The sequence below is a fragment of the Rhinoraja longicauda genome, chromosome 11 (genome assembly GCF_053455715.1).
Source record: "Rhinoraja longicauda isolate Sanriku21f chromosome 11, sRhiLon1.1, whole genome shotgun sequence".
Taxonomy (NCBI): Eukaryota; Metazoa; Chordata; class Chondrichthyes; order Rajiformes; family Arhynchobatidae; genus Rhinoraja; species Rhinoraja longicauda.
In genome coordinates this window covers 49,260,499-49,286,471 of record NC_135963.1, presented here as the reverse complement: position 1 = coordinate 49,286,471, position 25,973 = coordinate 49,260,499, and the positions used below count along the sequence as shown (strand labels likewise).

Genomic DNA, 25,973 nt, shown 5'->3' with positions numbered 1-25,973 from the left:
GGGTAAATGTAAAAATTGTCCCTAGTGTGTAGGATAGTGTTAGTGTGCGGGGATCACTGGGCGGTGCGGACTTGGTGGGCCGAAAAGACCTGTTTCCGCGCTGTATCTGAAATATGAAAAAAATATATATATATATGGCAAATCATCCTAAATCAGTACCCCATTCCTGCTTTCTTGCAATATCCCTTGATTCCATTCGCCGTAAGAGCTATATCTCACTCTCTCTTGAAAACACCCAGTGAATCGGCCTCCACTGCCTTCTGTGGCACAGAATTCCACAGATTCACAACACTCTGGGTGAAAAAGTTTTACCTCATCTGAGTCCATCAAAGAGTGGTGAAGGTGATCAATAAATGTTGGCAAATAATACATTAGAAAGAATTTTAAGATGTGAGAATACCTTTTGAGAATTAAAACTGCTATTACATTCCCTGTGAAAATTAAATAGGTTTTTGCCTTATTAAAATCAATTATTCATAAAAGTTAATTTGTTGGTGTGGCAGATTGCCCTTTGAACTCCTAACTGTCAGAATGACAGAATTGGAGGATGTCACCATCAGGCACAGACCTCTCAGCAGATGATCCCGTTGTTCTAATAAACATTGCCTGAAGGTCAACATTAGACATCCAAATTGAAAGGCTCTTCCAAATAAGTAGTTGAACCATACAGGCCAGGAAGGTCCAAGACTCAAATTGCCATTGTCCGCAATATCGGGATAATTACAGGAATGTAGAAAATAGCAGGTGTTGGCCATTCAACTCTTGAACTTGCTCCTCTACCTGATGTGATTATGCCATCTCAACACCATATTCTCACACACTCTTCAAACCCCTTGATGCCACTTGTAACTAGAAAGCTATCTCCTTAAAAATATTCAGCCACATGTTCTCAGCTACTGTACCTCTCATAGTGAGAATGCCATACGTTCTCCACCCTCTGCACGCAGACATTTCTCCTCAACAAGTCCGCAATAATTTACCCTGTATCCCGAGACTGTGCCCCCCTGGCTCTCAGCAACAAGCAGTGTGCTATCTTCCTTGCATTCAGACCGTCAGAATTTTGCATGTTTCAGGGAGATTCCTTCTCAGTTTTCTAAACTCTGGCGAATACTGACATCTCTCCTCACGCAACGATCCTGGAATGGGAACGGTGAAGCATTGTTGCAATCTCCCTACGAAAAGTACAGCCTTGGATAAAGAGATCAAAACCACACACAGTACTCCAGGCATGACCTTACCCGGGGCCTGCATTAATAAAAAACAAGGCATTACATTCCTTGTGCATTCTACGTGCCTTCTTATATACTTGCTGCATCTACATATTTGCTTTCAATGACTGGGATGAACGTGCACCCAAGTATCTGGCTTCTACCACTGAGAAGTGGTTGGACAAATATTTCTAAATAGTAGCCAGTGGCTCTAATCCTTTGCCACCATGCTTTTATCTTGCGAAGGGAATAGATTAATTTATTAATTATGTGTAGAAAGGGTCTGTGGATACTTTTTCCTTCGTTTAACAGTGCTTATACTTGACTCAGTTTAAATATTACAACCCGTTCCTCGGTCCAATGCGAACTGCATTAGCCAACATAAATTTCCTGTGTTACTGATGTGCTGTTCACGGTCTAAGTAGGAATAATGTGAGTTAGATATTATCACACTTGCCACTGCGTATCCGGGAAAGTACAAGTAAATAAACAACCAACTCTCAACTCTGTTGAGCAATAAAGGACTTTCCACACAGACATCGGCAATCCATCACTAACAACGTAACATTATGGCAATTCATTCATGTCTGTAAATAAAACAGTGTTATGCTTTAAAAGATTGTTGTTAATCTTGTTCAAATTTAAAAAAATTATCTAACTGGAATATTGCTCACTGCTGACACACGGAAGGAAATATGTTTGAAATCCTGCCACTGTTGGAACATGGAAAATGCAGATGAAATGGCAATGTTTTAATTTATTTGTAAAGTTTGTAAAGTGTACTCCAAAAACACTAAGGACACAAGTGCATTTAAAAAGTTTATCTTTGCCATAAACACCTCCCCAAAATTCCCAATAACTCTTCAGAAATATTCATGTTCATCATTTATTTCATGACAAGGACAATAAGTCCTTGGTTTGAAGGTTTCAAGGTCAGTTTATTGTCACGTGTGCCAATTAAGGCACAGTGAAATTCGAATTACCATACAGCCATACTAAAAAAAAGCAACAAGACACACAACTACATAAAAGTTAACATAAACATCCACCACAGCGGATTCCCCACATTCCTCACTGTGATGGAAGGCAAAAAAGTCCAAACTTCTTCCTCTTTATTTTCCCGCGGTCAGGGGAGTCAAATCATCCACAGTCTGGGCGATCGAAGCTACCCCAGCTGGCTGTCGAAGCCCCCGCGTCGGGGCGATCGAAACCCCCGTGTCGGGGCAGTCGAAGCTGCCCCAGCTGGCATTGAAGCCTCCGCTTTGGGTCGGTCGAAGCTCCCGCGACTTGGAGATCCTGAAGTCGGTCTCTGACCAGGGACCGCGAGCTCCGCGATGTTAAAGTCCCGCAGACTTCTGCGGTGGAGCTCAGAGGTCAATCCCTGGCAAAGGGATCGCGGGCTCCGTGATGTTAAGTCCGCAGGCGACTGCGGTGGAGCTCTCGAAATCAGTCTCCAGCAAAGGCCGCCAACTCCTCGATGTTAGGCCGCAGTGCGGACGGAGATACGATATGGAAAAAAATCTCTTCTCCGTCGAGGTAAGAGATTAGAAAAGGTTTCCCCCAACTGCCCCCCCTCCCAACATAAAACAAGCTAAAGAACACTAAAAACATACATTTAACACATACAAACAAACAAAAGAAGGAAGGGACAGACAGACGGTTGGCAAAAAAAGATTATCTGTGCTCTCACATAAAAAGCAATCAAAGCCAAACTTCCTCCTGAAAATTTCAAGTGGAAATGTTGCAGCTAAGCTGCCAACTTATTATTGTAAGTCGAGGGCAGGCTGAGGGTCTTATCCTGCATAGGGAGCCTAAACTCTTAACTTTACCGTAAGCATGGTCAAAATAGCCGTCTCTCCTCTGTGGAAATTCCCAGCTGAATGTTGAGGAAGTGCTTATCAGGTGAGGTAGCCGTGGGGAGGAGTCTTCCAAGAGAGAAAACTTGGAAGAGGACATCAAGTCACAGTAAGGGGGACTCTGGAAATTCTCTCACAGCGACTTAGGCAAAGTCAGATCCCTCAGCTAACACCCGAGGGGCCTCACACTTCCAGTTTAAGTCACCTGCACTACTCAAGACCCTTGCTATGTGTAGGCCTGGTAGAACTTTGTACGAGTGGCATCAAATGAAGATGGCTTGCTGTCTGAAGAGGGAACCGACCCAAAACGTCACCCATTCCTTTTCTCCAGAGATGCTGCCTGACCCACTGTTACTCCAGCTTTTTGTGTCTATCTTTGGTTTAAACCAACATCAGCAGTTGCTTCCTACACATGGCCCGCTGATTGACATTACAAGCTCGAGGCCCATGAGTGGAGAAGCACTAGCAATGGCTAACTCGCCCCTGGCCTCCTCCACTGTCTGATTCCACCAGTTCTGTTATTGAGGGCCTGCCACTTTTCAAGGGTGCGGGGAAGGAATACAATATTGCCCTTCAATGGATGTGTGGCAAATCAGCAGATATCCAGTAGAAAATGCCCCTTGTTATCCAACATTTAGACACTTTGGCAGATCCTTCAAGGCTTTCTCTCTTATTTTCATCCTCCAGAGTACCCTGCATGACTTCCTCTCTCCTCATTGAAACAACTTGGCAGAAAAGCAACAGCCAACACAGACAGGATTTGATCAAAAAGCTAAATAAAATGTGGCCTTCTCTATTGCATGTCCCCAAGCAGCCTTGCACCAACAGCTCCTGATCTCTGTCCTGGCAATTTGGGAGAGATGCTGAACAGATTCCTCATCAAGGGAAGTTTTTTCTGAGGCAGGAGTTCCACCTGGCGTTTTGAGATAGTTGCTGGGAAAAAACAAAAGAAGCAAACTGAGTTTCTTCAGGTCAGAACTGCGAAGCTGACCAACACCAAAAGGATCAAACCAAGGTGCTGGGGGAAATGTGAGAGTTAACAAATGAAGTCAAAATGATCCAGAAGTTGGATCGCGCAGGCAGTTGGAACTCTAGGTTTGAGAGTTACAGGTCTGTTTGACAGCTTGCACGTCAGGTATCCAACAATGGCACCATGTTCAACACCAAACAATGCCACCATGTTCAACACCAAACTGGGGGAGACACCAAGCTAAATACTGAAATATCAGCTAGCTGACGCCAAGCCGAAAACAGAAAGTTCATGATGCACAACTTATTTAGGAGAAACAGAAGAGGAAAACAATAGACAATAGACAATAGGTGCAGGAGGAGGCCATTCGGCCCTTCGAGCCAGCACCACCATTCAATGTGATCATGGCTGATCATTCTCAATCAGCACCCCGTTCCTGCCTTCTCCCCATACCCCCTGACTCCGCTATCCTTATGGTGGTGCCACTGTACAAATGGTGTTACAGTGGTACAGCTGGTAGAGCCACTGCCTCACAGCTCCTGTGACGTGGGTTTAATCCTGAACTTTAGTGTCATCTGGGTGGAGTTTCTAGCCTTTCCTTGTGACTTTGTGGGTTCCCCGTAGATGCTCCGATTTCCTTCCCCATCACAAATGTGTACTGATGGGTTAATTGGCCATGATAGCCCACCGGTACATCCTTTATCCCACAACGCAGGTGGGTATTTGGACAACAAAAGGTTAATTTAGGATGGAAAATAATTTACAGGCAATAACCGGGGGAACAGGAGGGATTGATTGACCTGAGAACTGCCACAGACACGATGGGCTGAATCATAGTATGAGACAATATGAGTAATCATGAGTCATTGCGGCTTTGGGGACAAGGATTTCACATTAACAACATCATTTGAACAATTCTGTAAGATTTTTATGCCCTATTTATTTATAAGAATTGATCATCTAATTATTTTACTTAAACACAATCCCCGGCGAGCAGAGAAAGCTTGACGGATCTCGAGATGTTTCCAGTCTAACCTGCTGATATATTTATTATTTGAGTTCCCTAAACCTTTGAGTTTAACCATACGAATGTTTTAAGACCAGTGAACTATTTACCTCTATTTATGACTGTGTGTGATTCTTATCAATTCATGGTTTTAAAATGATTACCAAGTTTCAGGCTGGAGAGATACAACTAGTAGAGGATGTTACAACTGAGAGTTTCTGGCTCCCAGTTCTTAGTGAACAGAATAAAATGTAGTTTAATTTAGTTTCGTTTAGAGATACACCGCGGAACCAGGCCCTTAGACGCACCGGGTCCGTGCCGACCAGTGATCCATGCATTCGAACACTATCCTACACACACGATTTACATTTATACAAAGCCAATTAACCTACAAACCTGCACGTCTTTGGAGTGTGGGAGGAAACCGAAGCTCTCGGAGAAAGCCCACGCGGTCACGGGGAGAACGTACAAACTCCGTACGAAAAGCACCTGTAGTCGGGACTGAACACGGGTCTCTGGCACTGAAAGCGCTGTACTAACAAACATAGCGTCAAGATAAGAGGCCGTCCATTTAAAACTGGTGTGTTTACATTTAAAATCTTTCAAGAGGATAGTGAATCTCTGGAAATCTCTGCCCTTTAGGATGGCAGAGGCCAGATCATTAGTTATACTTGAGATGAAGATAACTAAATAGTTGAAAGATGAATAAAAAGAGGACAAGGGGAAGTGGTACAAGAGGTGTAGCTGAGGCCAGCATACCGGTGCTCCCCGGCTTACGATGCTCCCACTTGCGATAGTTCGACTTTGCGATGGTGCAAACGGCAGCGCTCCTTAGCGAGCTGCAGCTCGCTTCCGGCCACGTGATCGCGTGTATTCAATGCATTTCGACTTACAATATTTTCGGTTTGCGATGGGTTTTTCAGAACGGAACCCCGTCGTAAGCTGAGGAGCACCTGTATATCAACCATGATCATATGGAATTATGTGGCAGGCTTGACGGGCCTGGTAGTTCTATCCTGCCGGAGGCAGATGCAAAATGCTGGAGTAACTCAGCGGGACAGGCTGCATCTCTGGAGAGAAGGAATGGGTGACGTTTTGGGTCGAGACCCTTCTTCAGACTGATGTCAGGGGAGTGTGCGGGACAGAGACAGAATGTAGTCGGAGACAGTAAGACTGGTGGGAGAACTGGGAATGGGGAGGTAGTGGAGAGGGAGAGAAAGCAAGGGCTACCTGAAGTTAGAGAAGTCAATGTTCATACCGCTGGGCTGTAAGCTACCCAAGCGAAATATGAGGTGCTGTTCTTCCAGTTTGCGCTGGGCCTCACTCTGACAATGGAGGAGGCCCAGGACCGAAAGGTCAGATTGGGAATGGGAGTGGGAGTTTAAGTGCTGAGTCATATCCTGCCCTTGTGCACACTTTCAGGAAGAAAATTGAAACCGCAGGTAAACAAGACGAGATATGCTGCAAGAACTCATCGTTAATCAAAATAACAGGAAGATACGATGAGGTTTGAAGATAACCACGTAGCAAGATTAAACCAGAATGACTACTTCCCTCAAAAAACATAATACTGCTCAGCTTTCCCCACTCATATTCATAGTGTATGTTTGGATGTTGCTGCATTAGAAAAAAACAATCAGACAAAGAAGGTTTGATTTTCCTGTAACAAAAACAGAAAATACTGAAACACTCAGTGGGTCAGACAGTGTATATCGAAGACAATAGACAATAGGTGCAGGAGTAGGCCATTCAGCCCTTTGAGCCAGCACCACCATTCAATGTGATCATGGCTGATCATTCTCAATCAGTACCCCGTTCCTGCCTTCTCCCCATACCCCCTGACTCCATTATCCTTGAGCTCTATCTAGCTCTCTCTTGAATGCATTCAGAGAATTGGCCTCCACTGCCTTCTGAGGCAGTGAATTCCACAGATTTACAACTCTCTGACTGAAAAAGTTTTTCCTCATCTCCGTTCTAAATGGCCGACTCCTTATTCTTAAACTGTGGCCCCTGGTTCTGGACTCCCCCAACATTGGGAATATGTTTCCTGCCTCTAACGTGTCCAATCCCTTAATAATCTTATATGTCACGATAAGATCCCCTCTCATCCTTCTAAATTCCAGTGTATACAAGCCTAGCCGCTCCAGTCTTTCAACATATGACAGTCCCACCATTCCGGGAATTAACCTAGTAAACCTACGCTGCACGCCCTCAATAGCAAGAATATCCTTCCTCAAATTTGGAGACCAAAACTGCACACAGTACTCCAGGTGTGGTCTCACTAGGGCCCTATATAACTACAGAAGGACCTCTTAGCTCCTATACTCAACTTACTCAACTCCTCTTGTTATGAAGGCCAACATTCCATTGGCTTTCTTCACTGCCTGCTGTACCTGCATGCTTCCTTTCAGTGACTGATGCACTAGGACACCCAGATCTCGTTGTACGTCTCCTTTTCCTAACTTGGAAGAGAAACAAGAATGAATGTTTCAGGACTTATTATCCCAAAACAGTACATATCAGACTTTCGGCATGAAGTAATCTTTCATCCAAGCCAGAGCTTTCTTTTTGATTCGTCTTCTCTTTAGTGAGGCTGGAATGATGTAGGTTAATTGGCTTATGTAAAATTGTCGCTAGTGTCCAGGAAAGAACTAGTGTAAGGGTGATAGTGGTCGGCACGGACTTGGTGGGTCGTAGGGGCTGTTTCCACACTGTAATCTAAACTAAACTAAAGTCACTGAAGATACCACGCTAATGGCGGTGACTAAATCTGAGAGTAGTTCTTAAGGTTTCACCCACTGATTTCCTCAGACACCCTCTTTCCTCTTTAATGGAGGAAAGACTAGACTCAAGTTTTCATAAATGGAATTACTTTTGCTCGCACCTTCAAGAATGATCAGAATTTGAATATCATGGGAAGAAATGGGCACAGAAACATAGGAGATAGAGACGTTTGGAGTTGAACATTTTTACATCACATCATATCTTTGCCAAACACAGGCGGGCGGGACTAGTGTAGTTAGGACTTGCTGGCCGTTGTGGGCAAGTTGGACCGAAGGGCCTGTTTCCACACTATATCTATGACTATCTCTAAGCTGGATCCTGATAAGAAACATAACTGACTTAGGACACATCATGTTCTAGGCATCTTTCTGATAATATAATGGGCATTACCAACCTCAGGAAGTGGCATCTGTGGGTTAATGAGGTGTACCAATCTCAGTTAGTTACAGTTTCTATTCTGTTCTCCTATCTGAGTGCAGCTTTGGTTTGCTGGTGCACTTTCACTTGATGGGTGCACAGGGCAAAAAGAGGAAACCCACCAAAGTACTGAAATGAAAAGTCAGATCACAATCTCAGTGCCACGAATCCTGGGCAGCATCTATTTTTCTTTCGATAGCTTCTCGACAGTAAAAATGCTTCAGAAAGGTATTTTATTGCCCAAAGTATGCCACTCATATTGCCTACTGTTTTGTCTGGTTTTAACAAGAAGCCCCTTTTGTTGTGAGCTTCTGGTTTGGTCTGCAACGATGTACAACAAAATTGACTTTGCACAAAAATATGTGATAATTGTGCAGGTTAGGGTAACACTAATATCAAGTAGTTCTGCTGCCTCACAGTTCCAGCAACCAGGGTTCAATCCTAATTCCAGATGCTGCCTGTGAGGAGTTTGCATGTTCTCCCTGTGACCACATGAGATTTTCCCTGGACCTCTGGTTGTTTCCCACACCCTAAAGACATTTGATTTGGCACATTAATTAGTTGTTCTAAATTGCCTTTCAAGTACAGGTGAGTGGTAGAATCTAGGTGGAGTTGATTAAGTGTTGCTAGATGGGCTCTCAACGATTCAATAACCAATGGACCTGTTTCTGTGCTGTCTAACTCTAATACTGCATGTGAGACCACATCAGAATCGCCCAGCTACGGCCTTATATGTAGCTGTTCTGAGATATTACACAAGGAACTGCAGATGCTTGTTTAGAAAAAATGACACATGTTTCTTCAAGGGTCCCAACCCGGAACGTCACCGATCCATGTTCTCCAGAGATACTGCCTGACCCACTGAGTTACTCCAGCACTCTGTGAAATGTCACCAATCTATATTCTCCAGAGATGCTGCCTGACCCGCTGAGTTACTCCAGCACTCTAAAATGTCACCTATCCATGTTCTCCAGAGATGCTCCCTGACCCGCTGAGTTACTCCAGCACATTATGTCTTTTACTGGGATTTTACTAATCACTCTTCCTCAGGGAAAAAAGACGATTCTTAAATGATTGTTCAGAGGCGATGACTAATTACATTATAATAAACAAGCTTTGATGTCATTTCCCCACAGACTGTTGAAATTAAATTTGCTCGACTTTGTTCTTCAAGAAATGTTTTAAGCCCATTGTTTCGGAAAGTCCCAGCTGGGAAAAAAGTGAAATTCAGGAAAAGACAGGGACAGACGACCAGGATTATGAAACAGTCGACTATGAGCCGTTGAAAGTCCAGCTTAACTTGCAACATCAGAGACCAGTCGTGGAAACCTATTCCCACTCCAGTCCCTGAACATATTGATTCCATTTTGGCTCAGGGAAAACATACTAATACGATTGTCAGCTCACTTAACAGGAAGAGCTTACCTGAGACAAAGGCAAAAAATACAACATCTCCATTGACTTTCGGGAATCTCCAGCCAATAACTGTCCAAAGTAGAGAAAGAGCTTTTTGAGATGGCATTTACAACATTGGGTGATACAGAAGCCCATTGTAAATGCCAGGGTGGCAGAAGCCTGTTACACATGCCAGGGTGGCAGAAGCTCGTTGTAAATGCCAAGGTGGCAGAAGCCTGTTACACATGCCAGGGTGGCAGAAGCCCATTGTAAATGCCAGGGTGGCAGAAGCCTGTTACACATGCCAGGGTGGCAGAAGCCTGTTGTAAATGCCAAGGTGGCAGAAGCCCGTTGTAAATGCCAATGTGGCAGAATCTATGTTTCTCAAATGGGCATTATCAATCCCATGGTTGAAGCTGATACATTAGTGGTATTTAAAAGACTTTTGGTTAGGCATATGAATGAATGAATAAGTTTATTGGCCAAGTATATACACATACAAGGAATGTGCCTTGGTGCTCCGCTCGCAAGTAACAACACGAACATACAGTAAACAATTAAGAATAAAGCATAAAACATTAAAATATTAAGAATGCAGCATTAGTTTAAACATGTGAGTGAAATAAACCAGAGCAAAAAGAGACTACAGACTTTTGGTTATTGAGTAGAGCTACTACTCTCAGAAAAATGCTGTTTTTATGTCTGGCTGTGGCTGCTTTGACAGATGGAAGTGCCTCTACCTTCCAGAGGGAAGTGCTTCAAAGAGTTTGTGGCCAGGGTGAGAGGGGTCAGAGATAATAATAATAATAATGCATTTTATTTATATAGCGCTTTTCATATACTCAAAGACGCTTTACAGAGATTTTGAGAACATAGGGAAATGAATAAATAGATAAATAAGTAAATAAATAAATGAACAGAGAAAGGAGACAGAAGGTGAGGTGACCTTCAGTGGTTGAAGGCAGTACTGAACAGGTGATCTTGCTCGCTCGCTTCCTGGCCCTTGCAGTGTACAGTTCGTCATTGGGGGGAAGATTGCAGCCGACAACCTTCTGAACTGATCGAACGATTTGTTGCAGCCTCCGAATGTCATGCTTGGTGGATATGCAGGGAATGGAGGGATATGGGTTATATGCACGTAGTTAAGTGATGGGGTTGGCATCATGTTCGCACAGACTTTGTGGGCCAAATGGTCTGTTCTTTCGCTACACTGTTCCATGTTTAAGGTAGTGGGTTAAAATTTAATAGGAACATGAGAGGCAACTTTTTCCATACAAAGGTGATAGATATATGGAACGAGTTGCCAGTCAAAGTGGTTGAGCAGATAAAATCACATTTAAGACATTTGGACAGGTATATGGATAGGAAATGTTTAAAGGGATATGGGGCAAATGTAGGCAAATGGGACTGGTATATAGGGATATTTTATTTGGCATGAACAAGTTGGACCAAAGGGCCTATTTGACTCTGTATTGATTCTGACTCATGACAAGTAATTCACTCATGAAGTCATCAGTTTTCCGGAGCGTCGGCCTTGCTAAGTTATTCCCCAACGTCTTGGATCGCCTGATTATCTTTCAGACACATATATTTGTGGGATTTAAAACAAGTCTCAGGAGAGAGAGAACTTGACAAAAACGCCTCCTTGAATCCCTAAGTGAACATTCAATAAAATAATACACAATATTTAAAATTTACAAAATTTTAATACAAAAAATTTAAAGCGAATTTTTCACTTACGCTCAAATATCTATTTTGACTGGCAATTTGTTTATCTCTTTGGGAACTGTCCTCTTTTTCTGTCCTAAGGGTGGTGACTCATTGTGGTGTTTCGCTCCAGAGATGCTGTTCTACAGCGGAAGCATTACAGCCTGAACGTCCGATGAATAGTCTCATACGCGTGATGGATTGGACAGACGTTGAGATAAAGTTACTAATATGGTAAAACAACGTCAGACTTACAGTTATTTATCGCATGACGACATATAACAGGAAATGTTTTATTTAGAACTTTTCACATGTTTTAATTTCACAAGATGAAATTAAAATAAGGGAAATTAATGTAATGTTTGATCAAAATATGTAATCTGATTTGAAATTGCGCCCTGCATAGTTTTTCTGCTCATTTCACCTTTGTTGGACACGGATATTTAAAAATAAATTCAGAAATGCCAGTCATGTGAAATAAAATGGTTAAAATTGGGAGGACATTAGTATCTGAAACAGACAAGGCTGCCCGAGAATGTACTGCTGGATGTACTCAGTCTGAAGAAGGGTCTCGACCCGGAACCTCACCCATTCCTTGTCTCCTGGGATGCTGCCTGACCCGCTGAGTTACTCCAGTATTTTGTATCTACATTTGTACTCAGGAGAAATGGACATGTGACGTTTTGGGTCTTGAGAAAGGGTTCCAATCGAAACGTCATCTCTCCACTTCCCGCCACAGATGCTGCCTGACCTGCTGAGTTGTGCCAGCACTTTGTTTTAAGCTGGAGCAACACAGCAGGTTGAGGTGGAGGGAATTGTCAATGTTTCGAGTCAAGACCCATGAGAGCACAAATTGTGTTGTGTCTCATTAAGTATGGGGCACTGTAATCATGAAGCATTGTAAGGCTTTGCTTTCACCTGCTGTCTGCTGCTGCCTCTCTACGCATTAGCTTAAGGCTACCTCTGCCTTGCCCGTTGTGAGCCCTTGATTGGGGATCTGTCTCAGATAACATCCTGTTGTTCTTTTGTCCTGTGCTGATTGAGTAATTAAAAAAAAAAACTATTCCTTTTTAAGGCACAATATTCCAAACATTAATGGAATGTAGGAAACATTGTTTGCTACCATTGTTCATGTATGGGGCCATGTTTTGGGATCTTCCTGCTTCCAATGAACACCTGGGACCCCATGATACACCGAGCCAAAACATTATGACCACTGACAGGCAAAGTGAATAACATTGATTATCTTGTTACAATGGCACCTGTCAAGCGGTGGGATATATTAGGCAGCAAGTGAACAGTCAGTTCATGAAGTTGATGTGTTGGATGCAGGAGAAATGGGCAGGAGTAAAGACCTGAGCGACTTTGACAAGGGCCAAATTGTTATGGCCGGTCGACTGGGTCAGAGCATCTCTGAAACGGCAAGGATTGTGGGGTGCTCCCAGTCAGCAGTGGTGAGTACCTACCGACAGTGGTCCGAGGAGGGACAAACCACAAACCGGCGACAGGGTGTTGGGTGCCCAAGGCTCATCAATGCGCGAGGGCAATGAAGGCTATCCTGTCTGGTCCGAGCCGACAGAAGGTCTACTGTGGCACAAGTCACAGAAAATTTTAATGGTGGTCACGGGAGGAATGTGTCACCATACACAGTGCATCGCACCCTGCTGCCTATGGGGCTGCACACGGAGGACCAACAGCATATTAGGCAGGTGGTCATAATGTTTTGGCTCTTCAGGTCATAATGTTTTGACTGATCGGTGTATATGTCCTATATAAAACACTTTTGATACACTTAAGGGAAGCTAAAGTGGATGAAGGAAAAGAATAGATGGATATACTGACGGAACTTTGTAGGGAGTGTAGATGCAGCGTATTCAGTTAGGTGCTGTCCATCCCTTTCGGGTTACATTAGCTTCAGAGAGTCTGATCAGCTGCTCATGGAATAACCAGTTGGTGTCAAGTGCATGTTTAGTAAATACTGATTTAATTTAGTTCTCACCTGCTGCATACAAAACCAACAAAAATATTTACTGTATATGAACCTTGTGCTAACTTCAAAAGGGGTTAAAGTAGTCAGTTACCGGCACGGTCCCATATTTTCTAGTCGATTCTGGCACTAGGTTATCTGACAAGAAGAGGCACAGAAGCCTTTTTTTGGACAGAATACGGCACTTTCCTTCCTTATTGGAAAAGCTTTAGTTCTCGTCACGAGTCACACTTCTGGCTGTGAGTGTGGAAATGATTATAAAAGAGAGGAAATGTCTTCTGTCAATAGGTGCTCTTTTTAAAGGCAGCTCCTTGATTGTCACGGTGGAAAATGCATCATCCTGTTTGTGATGAATAACACAGATCAGTCTCGATTCCTGGACAACACTGGCAGCATTTGAGCCAGAGTGGCGACAGAAGCTTCACACCTCAGCGAGGGAAGAAAGCTGGCGAGAGTTCATATTTTGACATCGCACCTAATGACTCCTGCTTGTGGCGGCAGGATATGGTGCTGCCGCCAAGGCGATGATTGCTAGCTGACACTCATTATTTGGCCTTGCATGTGAACGCAGCCACTTGCATTTAGAAAGCATTTTCCACGTCCCTTTCAAGATCTCTCAAAACTGTTTGCACCCAAAGAAGTGTGGACATTGTTGGAATGTGGAAATTCATGCACAGAAAGCTCCCACAAACAGAACTGCAATAATGATAATAATGTGTGTTGGTGATCAAAAGCGGAAAATGCTGGAAACACTCAGCAAGTCAGGCGGTAACTTTGTCATTAGTTTTATCCTGCATGTCCACACTCTGCCCTTACATAAAGTTTTTAACATGATAACGTGGCCCATGGTTCTTCACAGGAGTGGTATCACAAAGAATCGTTGGCCCCAGATGAGAATATTAAGACCGCCGACTGAAAGGTTGGCCAAATATCAGAGAAAAAGAAGCTGCGATACAGGGTGGTTCCTAAAGGAATTGCAGAGATAAATGCCGAAGACATTGCCATCCCAGGAGTAAGGGCCAAACACAGGGTGGCATGGTGGCGCAGCGGTAGAGTTGCTGCCTTACAGCGAATGCAGCGCCGGAGATCCAGGTTCGATCCCAACTACAGGCGCTGTCTGTATGGAGTTTGTACGTTCTCCCCGTGACCTGCATGGGTTTTCTCCAACATCTACGGTTTCTTCCCACACTCCAAAGACGTACAGGTATGTAGGTTAATTGGCTTGGTAAATGTAAAAAATGACCCTAGTGTGTGTAGGATAGGACTAATATGCGGGGATCGCTGGTCGGCGCGGACCCGGTGGGCCGAAGGGCCTGTTTCCGCGCTGTATCTCTAAACTAAACTAAACTAAACACTTGCCAATGGGACTAGCTCGGGTAGGTACCTTGGATGAGTTGGACTGAAGGGCCTGTTGCTGTGCTGTATAGCTTTATACCCTATGACTCCATGACTGTAATGGTGAGATGTGAGGAAGCCCAAGAAGTCACGTCTGGGGATCTCCAGCAATCCCACCAGACTGTAGTAGATGGTTTGTGGCTGTCTGAGAAGGAAACATTATTGGTCTGGAAGCCTGCCTCAGTGTGAGCGTGAGCATTACTGATTGAAACAACCTCGTTCAGCCTGAGACACTGGTAGGAAAGGGGAATGGAATTGGTGGCCATTGAACATAGGGGCCAAAGGCAATAACTTCTCAATATTCAACTAGCAGAAACCTTAGCTCATCAAATGGTTTGACCTTACTGGGGCAATGAATGATGGTGAGATATACTAGAAACAGGAATGGAACCAGAGACATCTTCAGACCAAAGAACGGAATGAGCCTGTGAAATAAGTAGCCAAGGTCACTCCCTGGTGAAGCTGAGGGCACACTCACCTTTTCAGGCCATTCTCTTGTTATGACCAGATATGCGTGAAGTAAGTGGAAGCAACCGAGGCCATTAAACATAGAAAAGGCTTTGAAGGAGAATGGCACAACCAGCAATGTTAAAGGGGTGCAAGTGGTGTGAGAAAGATAAGGAAGACTGGTGCACAGTGGTCACTTCATAATTTGAATAAGGCTGAACTTGTGAAACAAGGTTTTTTGGTAGCCTGGTCAGTTGTGGCATCTCTCTCATAACCACAGCTAACATTTTTTGGAAAGCATATTACACTGGCAAATTAAATAATTGAAACATTACACCAAAGATGGACAAATCTGTAACGCAGGAACTGATGGGAATTCTCTTTCAAGGCAGGCGACAGATAAAATCTTTGATGTCTGTCCATAAACATTTGGCCATTAAAAATAGAGTTCCGTCCATTTTATTCTAATTAGTTCATGACATGGGGAAACTTTCCGGAAAAGGACAGGAAACTGTGAATAAAGATATAAGGCCACCTGCTACAGTGAAACGGCAGTGTTCTTTCCCACAGCAGTTCAACAGACACAACTAAGTTCGGTTCATCCAACCTTCAAGTGAACATTCACAAAGCCGAAGAATCAACTGCGGTGCTCTGTGTCGGGACCTGGTAAGGGATATATTGATATATATTGATACTGGATCTGGGATATTATGAATATATATATTATATCATAATATATTATATCATAATATAGGCTACTGTGTTTTCTGCATGGAAAGTTGTTGACGTTATCAAATCTTATATTTGGAAGAGTATAAGATTCTTTACTGACACCATAACGTGCTAATTTCTTAAAACTTGACAATTCCTTCAAATTATCTTTTATTCGATGTGCTGTAGGATGTTCAGTTTTGGTTCATAGGACAATGGAATCAGAGAAAGAGATGATTTGCAGTTAATGAAATTTTTTTTTAAATTCGGAAGGGAAGCATATAAAAAGGCCAAGTAAATCAAATTTGTACGTGAGGGTCATGGCAGGTTAGATATTGCTACCTTTGTGGAGGTGATGAGCAAATGTGCTGGTACCGACAGCACGTTACCACATATATGCTGATGCAAGCTAGCTCAGTCCCAATCTGTAACAATCAGCACTTGAGAAAATATATTTTGGCAAGACCCCAAAGTGCTTTACGGTGCAGTTCAAAGTGTGATTATTTTGGTAAAGTAGTGCTGAAATCACACGCAGCAAGTTCCCCCATTCAATCGAGATCAGATACTTATTGATTTGGGATGGCGATTGAAAGATATCCACTGGGCAGGTTATTGCGGGTGTTGGATATTTGAGACCTGCTTCAGATAGCAGGCATGAACTCAAACCAACAACTCACCTGAGAAACAACGCATTTAACAGCACAGTGCTCTTTCACTGCCTCGGTGCCAGCCTAGATATATGTGTTTAAACCTCCACCGTGGGACTTAAACACAAAACCTACTCACTCAGAGATAAGATTAATACTATTCATGGCACAGATACAATGTTGGGAAATGTGAAACTTATGATGCCAAAACCAATGTCATCCTAAAATCTGATATTAAATCCAATTTTTGTTCTATTCTTCAACATAAATTTTCTCGTCTGAAAATAACATTGACAAACCTTTTCTCCAGATAAGATTCTCTTCAGAACCTTTTCTTCTGAAATAATGAGTTGCTGCCAAAGTAATCGTTGTTTGGGACAGAATGAACCCAAAACAGCCACTTGGCAAAACAGCCAGCTATAAGGAACAGGTTTATAATAAAAATAATTATTTGGCAATGCAGAGCCAACTATAAAATATGTCCTGACTCATAATATAAATCCTAGATGGATCCCACTCTCAACAGTACCAGCAGCCAGCACAGAAATATTTCACAATTTCACACAAAGGGTGGTGGGTGCATGGAACAAGCTGCCAGAGGAGGTCGTTCAGGCTGGGACTATCTCAACATTTAAGAAACAGCTAGACAGGTACATAGATAGGACAAGTTTGGAGGGATATGGACCAAGCGCAGGCAGGTGGGACTAGTATAGCTGGACATGTTGGCCAGTTGGGCCGAAGTGCCTGTTTCCACATTATATCACCCTATGACTCCATGAGCAAATGACAGCTTTAGAGCAGATCGGTATCTCCGAAGAGCAATACAGATCGAGCAGCCACAGGTTATGCTGCCAGGTATCATAGCATATATCATATGATATGATATATGCCTATATATATATCATATGAAAACTGAAGACTTTGTAGGGTTCATCTACCATTGCTTATTCAAGGGATAAATTTTAGTCAAGGGAGAAATTAGTTTGCTCATGCAATTTAAAAAAATATATATGGGCCTTAAAACCTGGAAAGTTATTACATTTTGCTCTGTATTGGTTGCAACCAGAATTTTGCTAGTGGTTGCTGTACCTGACTGGAGGGAATAGCAAGCATGATTCTGTACAATAATAGTCACTCAGGAGGAAAGTCCCGTCAGGACTATGGCTTTTCCAGCCCAAAGCTTGATGTCTCTACGAGTTGAGGAGACTGAGTCATAGATATGTTTCATGAAGAATCATGTTTTTTAAATTATGACATTAACATGTTTGTGTGAAATTGTGTAACAGAAGCTACTAGGCTGCGAAATATGAACATTGTATGCCATAATTTCATATTTGTGACATACATGAAGATTAAGCCTTACAATCGATTATTAAACATAATGCGTTATTGAGTAAAATTTGTGATATACATTTAAGATGTCGTCATTTCTAATTGACAACAATTATCAATCACACCTTATTATCTGTAGATACAACAAAATGGCAATGAAAGTCACCCAACAAACCTCACAAATACTGGGAAGTGGAAGTCGAATGCAGTTCATCGCCATTGTTGTACTTGGTAAGATGGTAGTGATGTAAAATACAAGGATATCGTATTGCATTTTAACACTGCGATTGCAGCAGCTGCGTCCCATTCCCTTAAATACGGATTAAGGCATTATGATACTAACAAGGTGCAGTGACAACTAGCAAAGAAGAATACACTTGGTATTTCAGCATGTCAGATGCAGGACTTTCATATGGAGAGGGGTTCAAATCTGCCCAAATTCCTCTGTTTAATGGCTATAAAGGCCATACTAAATGGAGCTTATTTGGTCTCAATCCAATCCTTTTTTCATCCAATCCAACATGTATTCCACATTATTTGCCCTTAAGCTAAAATTGCATTCAAAAATGCCATGGGAAGTCTTCTGCAGAAAATCAAAACATGTCACAAAGAAAGAGAATGGGTTTCTTTGTTGCAATTGGGATAGAAAGAAACACCTTACCCTAGCTCCTAAACAGATTCCGGATAACTTTATGGGTGGCAGAAATAGAAGACTTACATTTTCCATAAAATGGCAATAATCTATATATAACTAAAAGTCTCATCAATTTTAGGGGCACCTTACTCACCATTCGCCTGCGGGGTGCAGCATCAAGTTTTGTTCAAGTTGCTGCGTTCTCGTGTACCGTTTTGGCTGTATTTCGGGAACATGCATATATATATATATTTTGAGATCGCTGGCGTCTCAACTGGAACCCAATGGGTACACGGGTCGTCTAGTATCAATTAAAAACAAAAAATGCTGGAATTACTCAGCCGGTCAGGTGACATCTATGAGCAGCGAAGCGGCTAACATTTCAGATTGAAGAAGGGTCTACTTCGCTTCTAATAGATACAACCAGACCTGCTGAGTATTTACAGCATTTTCTGTTATTCCATTTTAGATTTTCAGCATTTAGATTTTGGCATGAAATTTACCTGGGAGGTACAACATGAAACATGAAAAAAAGGGGAAAATGCTTGAGCCAAACAGTGGAACTGATTTATTGGAGTTCTTCTTTCCTCACAGAACTACTGCTTGTGGAAGGAATCTATGGCTGGACCTATAATCATAGCAAGGAGGAAATGCCTTGGAATAATGCAAGGAAATTTTGTAAAGAAAAATATACTGACATGGTTGCAATCCAGAATGCAGAAGAAATCAAATATTTGAATGAAAATGTTCCTTTTGCAAAGTCTTACTACTGGATTGGAATCAGGAAAGTTAATGATACTTGGATCTGGGTTGGCACCGCAAAGCCACTCAACAAAGAAGCAGAGAACTGGGCTAAAGGTGAACCGAATAACGTAGGAAAAACTGGGAAGGAAGATTGTGTGGAAATGTACATAAAGAGAAAACTTGATCCAGGGAAATGGAATGATATTGCTTGTGGCAAAAAGAAAAGACCTTTGTGTTACACAGGTAAGAATAAAAAGATGTTCATATTCTCATCACATTCATCTTTAAACTCAGAGTCACATCTAAACTAAAGGTTTTATATATATATATATATATCCCAAACCTTTGCGAAAGTAATTCTTTGCATACATTCCTAATCCAGTGTTAATTCATCAATTGTGTCCTTTCTGAGAAAAAAAGCATAACTTCATGAGCAACAAAACATAAGAATAGCCATTAAGAATGACCCAATTTGGAATTTGAGCATGGAAAAAATACTTGCTAATTACACTGTAAATGTGATAAAATGGAATTTTGGAAATTACAATATTCACGGCGATAATGTTGGGCAGCACGGTTGGGCAGCGGTAGAGTTGCTGCCTTACAGCACCAGAGACCCGGGTTCAATCCTGACTACGGGTGCTGTCTGTAAGCAGTTTGTACGTTCTCCTCATGACCTGCGTGGGTTTTCTCCGGGTGCTCCAGTTTCCCCCCACTCTCCAAAGTCGTACAGGTCGGCTTAGTAAAATTAAAGATGTGCGTAAGATAGAGTTAGTGTACGTGGATTGCTGGTCGGCGAGCACTCGTGGGTCAAAGGGCCTGTCCCTGCGCTGTATCTCTACACTAAACTAAACTAAGCTAAACTAAATGCCTTGCTAGTTCACCATCACTTCTAACAGATATTCTTCCGTATGTGTAAAAGTTCTTAACAGGCAATGATTTATGTTATTTGTTCAAGCTTCATGCAGTCCCAAGTCCTGCAGTAATAATGGAGAATGTATAGAAACCATTGGTTATTACTCATGTCTCTGCAATGATGGATTCTATGGACCAGAGTGTGAACATGGTAAGTGCCTTTATAGAGGGTTAGAATTTACTTGTGTAAAAAGACATGATATATTATGTGAGATATATAGTCAAATCAAATCAAAGACAAATCATTACTTTCAATTAAAATAGTTTTTTGCCTTATTTTTTGTTTTACATTCCAGTTCTTCCTTCAGTTAGTGGAGACATTATTGCCGTTTATTATAAGGTCATAACGTCATAAGTGAAAGGAGCAGAATTAGGCCATTCAGCTCTTCAGGTCTTCTCCACCATTCAATCATGGCTGATCTATCTCTCCCACTTAACCCTATTCTCCTGCCTTCTCCCCTGACGTCCGTACTAATCAAGAACCTATCTATCTCTGCTTTAAAAATAGCCATTGATTTGGCCTTCTGTGGCAAAGAATTCCACAGATTCACCACCCTCTGACTAAAGAAATTCCCTCATCTGCTTCTTAAAAGAACATCCTTTAATTCTGAGACTATGGCTTCTAGTCCTAGACTCTCCCACTAGTGGAAACGCCTCATCTAAACTCCAGCAAGTACATGCCCAGTGCCGTCAAATGCTCATCAAATGTTAACCCACTAATTCCTGGGATCATTCTCATAAAGCTCATCTGGACCCTCTCCAGGGCCAGCACATCCTTCCTCAGATATGGTGCCCAGAATTGCTCACAAGATTCCAAATGTGGTCTGACCAGCGCCTTACAGAGCTTCGGCATTACATCCCTGTTTTTGTATTCTAGCCCTCTTGAAATAAATGGTAACATTGCGTTTGCCATATTATCATATGGATTATCATATGGCACTTGTCATATCAATTATTTCCTCCAACTGGTCACTTTTCACTTATTATCCCAAAGCACTGAGGGCAAGTTCATGTCTTGGACCATGTTATTTTCCAGAAGGGAGCATGAACAAATGCAGCAGGGTTCACTCATTCCCCTCACCACCATCACCCCATTGTCCAGGTCATGTGCCCAGGGCCCAACGTCTGGGTGGCAATTGCTACCTTAGTTTAAGTCAGCTGACACTTCACGTCTGAAAGGAAGCTCTTCCTTTGCATGAAAATGAATGAGAAAATGCAAGAAAGCTTGGAAACTCTCCAGTTTTCAGTAGTTGGCTAATCTGTGAAGATTACACGCACAAAGCAAACTGCTGGGGAATACTGACAGGACCTGAGGCATCTATTTGTGGGAAAGGACCTGATGCAGGGTCTTGACCTGAATGCTCAACGTTCCTATTGCCCTGCAGATGCTGCTGGACCTTCTGCGTCCCCTTTGGCCCGCAGATGCTGCAGGACCTTCTGCGTTCCTTCAGTTGTTTACTTGTTGCTCCTATTCCAACTCAGGCAGCATCTCTGGGGAACACGGAGAGGTGATATTTCTGGTCAGTGTCCTTTCTTCAAATAAAGAAGGGTCCTGACCCTAAACGTCACCTGTCCAAGTTCTCCAAAAATACTGTCTGAGCTACTCTGGCACTTTGTGCCTTTTTCTGAGGTATATTTAATTGGGTTTAAAACTTGACTAATTCTCCTTTGCTTCCTGCAGCTGTACAATGTGCAACTCTGGAGGATCAGGAACAGATGACCATGACCTGCTCAAAACCACGTGCACCATTCAGTTACAACACAACGTGCGAATTCAGCTGTGCCGACGGTTTTGAACTCCGAGGGTCAGAGCAGCTGGAGTGTGGAGCGACTGGTCAGTGGTCTGCAGCGGCCCCTCACTGTGAAGGTACCTGAAGATTAATGTACTCGAGTCAATGCTAAATCTCTGCATGGTTGCATCATGATGTTCACTGAAAACATTGCCTTGGAGTTATAAACTGAGCAAGTCTGAGGTATTTTGAGACACAAGGTGCAGGTTTACAAAAACAGACACAGAGTACTGGGGTAACTCAGTGAGTTGGGCAGCATTGCTGGAGAACACACTGTATGGTCCACTGAGCTGCAGGCTTTGAACTCAAAGGCTCACAGAGGCTGGAGAGTGTAGCAACACAGGACTGCTCAGCACTGGCCCCTCACTGTGAATATAACTGTAGATTAATGAACTCCAATGGAAAAAAAAGCCCAAATCAATGGTTCCACTATTGATCGCAAAGGCACGGCCCATTAGCATAATCAGCATAATCAATGATGTGCTGCACCCCGGCCTCTCACTTTTCTCCCCTCTTCTCTCAGGCAAGAGGTGCAGAAGTGTGAAAATACACACCTCCAGATTCAGGGGCAGTTTCTTCCCAGTTATCATTAGACAATTCAACCATCCTACCAACAACTAGAGAGTAATCCTGAGCTACTATTTACCTCAATGGAGACCCTCAGACTATCTTTGATCGGACTTTACTGGCTTTACTTGCACTAAAGGTTATTTATGTTATTCCCTTATCATGTATCTCTACACTGTAGATGGCTCAATAGTAATCATGTGTTGTCTTTCCGCTGACTAGTTACACACAATAAAAGCTTTTCACGGTACCTTGGTGCATGTGACAATAAACTAAACTAAACTAATTGCATATTTGACTAAATGTATAAATCAGTAATCAATTGGAGATTGTATCAGCTGTGAAGAGGGGAAGCCAGTAGATGTAATATACTTGGATTTTCAGAAAGCTTTCTTTAAGATCCCACACGGCAGATTGTTAAACAATGTCAGTGCACGTGGAGGTGTTAGTAACGTTGTGGATTGTGAGTCGCCAAACAGATAGAAAACCAAGTGTGGGTTTCAATGTGTCCTTCTGAGATTGGCAGGTGGTGACAAGAGGACACTACAAAGCCCAAACTATTCAGACTACACCGGAGATAGTAATCATGCAGCAGCATCAATAAGTCTGAGGTATTTTGAGACACATGGTGCAGGTTTACAAAAACAGACACAGTACTGGAGTAACTCAGTGAGTTGGGCAGCATTGCTGGAAAACACAGTGTAAGGTTCACTGAGCTGCAGGCTTTGAACTCAGGCAGCATCTCTGGAGAACATGGAGAGGTGATATATCTGACCCGAAACGTCACCTGTCCAGGTTCTCCAAAAATACTGTCTGAGCCGCATAGTTACTCTGGCACTTTGTGCCTTTTTCTGAGGTATATTTGATTGGGTTTAAAACTTGACTAATTCTCCTTTGCTTCCTGCAGCTGTACAATGTGCAACTCTGGAGGATCAGGAACAGATGACCATGACCTGCTCAAAACCACGTGCACCATTCAGTTACAACACAACGTGCGAATTCAGCTGTGCCGACGGTTTTGAACTCCGAGGGTCAGAGCAGCTGGAGTGTGGAGCAACTGGTCAGTGGTCTGCAGCGGCCCCTCACTGTGAAGGTACCTGAAGATTAATGTACTCTCGTCAATGCTAAATTTCTGCATGGTTGCATCATGATGTTCAATGAAAACATTGCCTTGGAGTTGTAAACTGAGCAAGTCTGAGGTATTTTGAGACACAAGGTGCAGGTTTACAAAAACAGACACATAGTACTGGGGTAACTCAGTGAGGTGGGCAGCATTGCTGGAGAACACAGTGTAAGGTCCACTGAGCTGCAGGCTTTGAACTCAAAGGCTCACAGAGGCTGGAGAGTGTTGCAGGAACATGCCCAGGATGCACAAAACCATGGATGACTCTGTCATTAGATTTCAATACAATCATGCATTATTTATAGTCCTATCCTGCAAAATGATTATAATAATAATCTCCATGTTATTTTGTTGCAGAGTTGTTATTGTCAATATAAATCTTTTTTGACACCACTCTGTTTATTTCCTCTTTACCTGTATTATTCTATGCTCAATATCTTGGGTGTGGCAGTGAAATGCCTGTAGTTCAGCATGGTGTAGCAGTCTGTTAACTAACCACATCTCAAAGACTTACTCAGTCATAGTTATCTGCTTTAAGATTGCTCACAAAGACTCGCATGCAATAAATTAAAGGTCCCAACATGTTTTTTTTGATGTGGGTGCTAAAGGCTGAAGCTGTTATAACCATATTCAGCCATTCAACCGTTTTAACTTCCTCCTGAGATTCCCCCAGTTCCAGATACCTTTCTCAAGCTAATTTGATTCACTCCAGATGTTATCTAGAAATGACCGAGAGCACTGGCTACAGTAGAGGCTGTGGGGCCAGACAACATCCCTGCTGCCCAACTCAACACTATGTTCAAGACCTAGTTGTACCTGTTACCAGACCGTTGTAATGAATGCTGACTTTATAGTGACACCCAGATTCTGAAATTCAGTAAATACATTTAAATTGTTTTATTGCATCAGTACCATGTAACATTCTGAAGACCCCAGAATAAGCCACCATGAAGTGTAGCCACCCTGTTGATGAATCCACATACAACTTGACCTCTTTCTTTAGTTGTGCTGAATGATTCATATTAAAACCATCAAAGGAGCTGGAGTGTAGAGCTACAGGCCTATGGACATTGCACACTCCAACCTCTGAAGCTACATACAGTATACCACGCATGTCAGCTTGTACACACACGTACCATCAACTTCCCATTATTAATCCCCATTAGATAATGTATTTTCCACAATCCTTGGGCAAAATGTTTCATGTATATCAAATTATTTTAAAGTATGTACACAATTTAAAATGCATGTCTTGACTTAAAAGGAGCACTGAAAAGAGTGGGGTTTAAAATAAACAAAGTCACGGATGTCATTTTACGCACGTCAAGGATTCTGTGATCATTTGTACTCAGTTCTTGCCCCTTTCATTCCAGCTGTGAAATGTGGTGTACTACAGATTCCTGAAAATGGGAAGATTCATTGTTCCCATCCAATGGACAACTTACGTCACCGCTCAGTTTGCAAATTTGACTGCTTGGAGGGGTACTTGTTGAATGGATCAGTGAGCGTAGAATGTGATGGCTCTGGGCAATGGTCATCGCCAATCCCAACCTGTGAAGGTACGTTGAATACATTTCATTTTAAACATGGCCACTTAATGATAGAACTTTAAGCTGGTAAGAATTAATTGGAGCATTCTGGAACTAATTCCTTAAAATTAAATAATGATGTTTATTCTACAACAGTTATTTATTGTTGGTTTTTCTGACTGTTCTCAGATTCCAATCCACAACCAATTCATGAAAATTCCACACCGATAATAATTTCATCTGCTGTGGCATCTGGTGTCTCGGGCTTGATGATGATCGCCTGGATAGCGAGGCAACTCAGAAAGAAGGGTAAATAATGTCTCAGATATTCCATTTATTATTTTATGGCTTTCTGTATTCATTTTTGATTACCAATCAGATATTTCTGCTGAATTGAGAAGCTTTTCACAGCCAATTTCCTTTAACTTCATGACATGTCCTTTCAAAATACCTTGGGGGCCACAACTATCTCCCAGACACATTTTTAATGGTTTGTCATTGCTGTTAGATCACTAAAAACAATTCCAAGTCAGCCTTCTATCTTCACAATTTCCAAAATGCCAATTGCTTGTCTGACATCTAGCGTTTTAAATGAGCACAAATATTCCCCAGTGAAGTATTGGTGAGATCCAGATGATTGTCGTTGGCACAAGTTTTGTTTCCTAACTGCCAGCCCTTCAGCTTCAGACTATAAACCCAACCCAGGGCTAAGACAGTTGATTCCTCACCTGCTCAACTCATCGGCTGCTGAAAGCCTCATCCAGACTCTGTTATCCCCACACACTCCCTGCCACCCTCATTCCAGCCCA

At 42.5% G+C, this 25,973-nt stretch overlaps 1 protein-coding gene across 1 annotated transcript in view; it reads left to right on the top strand.

Annotated features, from left to right (window-relative positions):
• LOC144597982 (P-selectin-like) overlaps positions 1–25,973 on the top strand; it is a 54,836-nt gene that overhangs the window by 23,805 nt on the left and 5,058 nt on the right. The window contains exons 9-15 of the mRNA XM_078407848.1: positions 17,949–18,093; positions 19,091–19,483; positions 20,199–20,306; positions 21,837–22,022; positions 23,420–23,605; positions 25,009–25,194; positions 25,354–25,473. Coding sequence (XP_078263974.1) covers positions 17,949–18,093; positions 19,091–19,483; positions 20,199–20,306; positions 21,837–22,022; positions 23,420–23,605; positions 25,009–25,194; positions 25,354–25,473 — 1,324 coding nt within the window. The remainder of the gene's footprint in view (positions 1–17,948; positions 18,094–19,090; positions 19,484–20,198; positions 20,307–21,836; positions 22,023–23,419; positions 23,606–25,008; positions 25,195–25,353; positions 25,474–25,973) is intronic.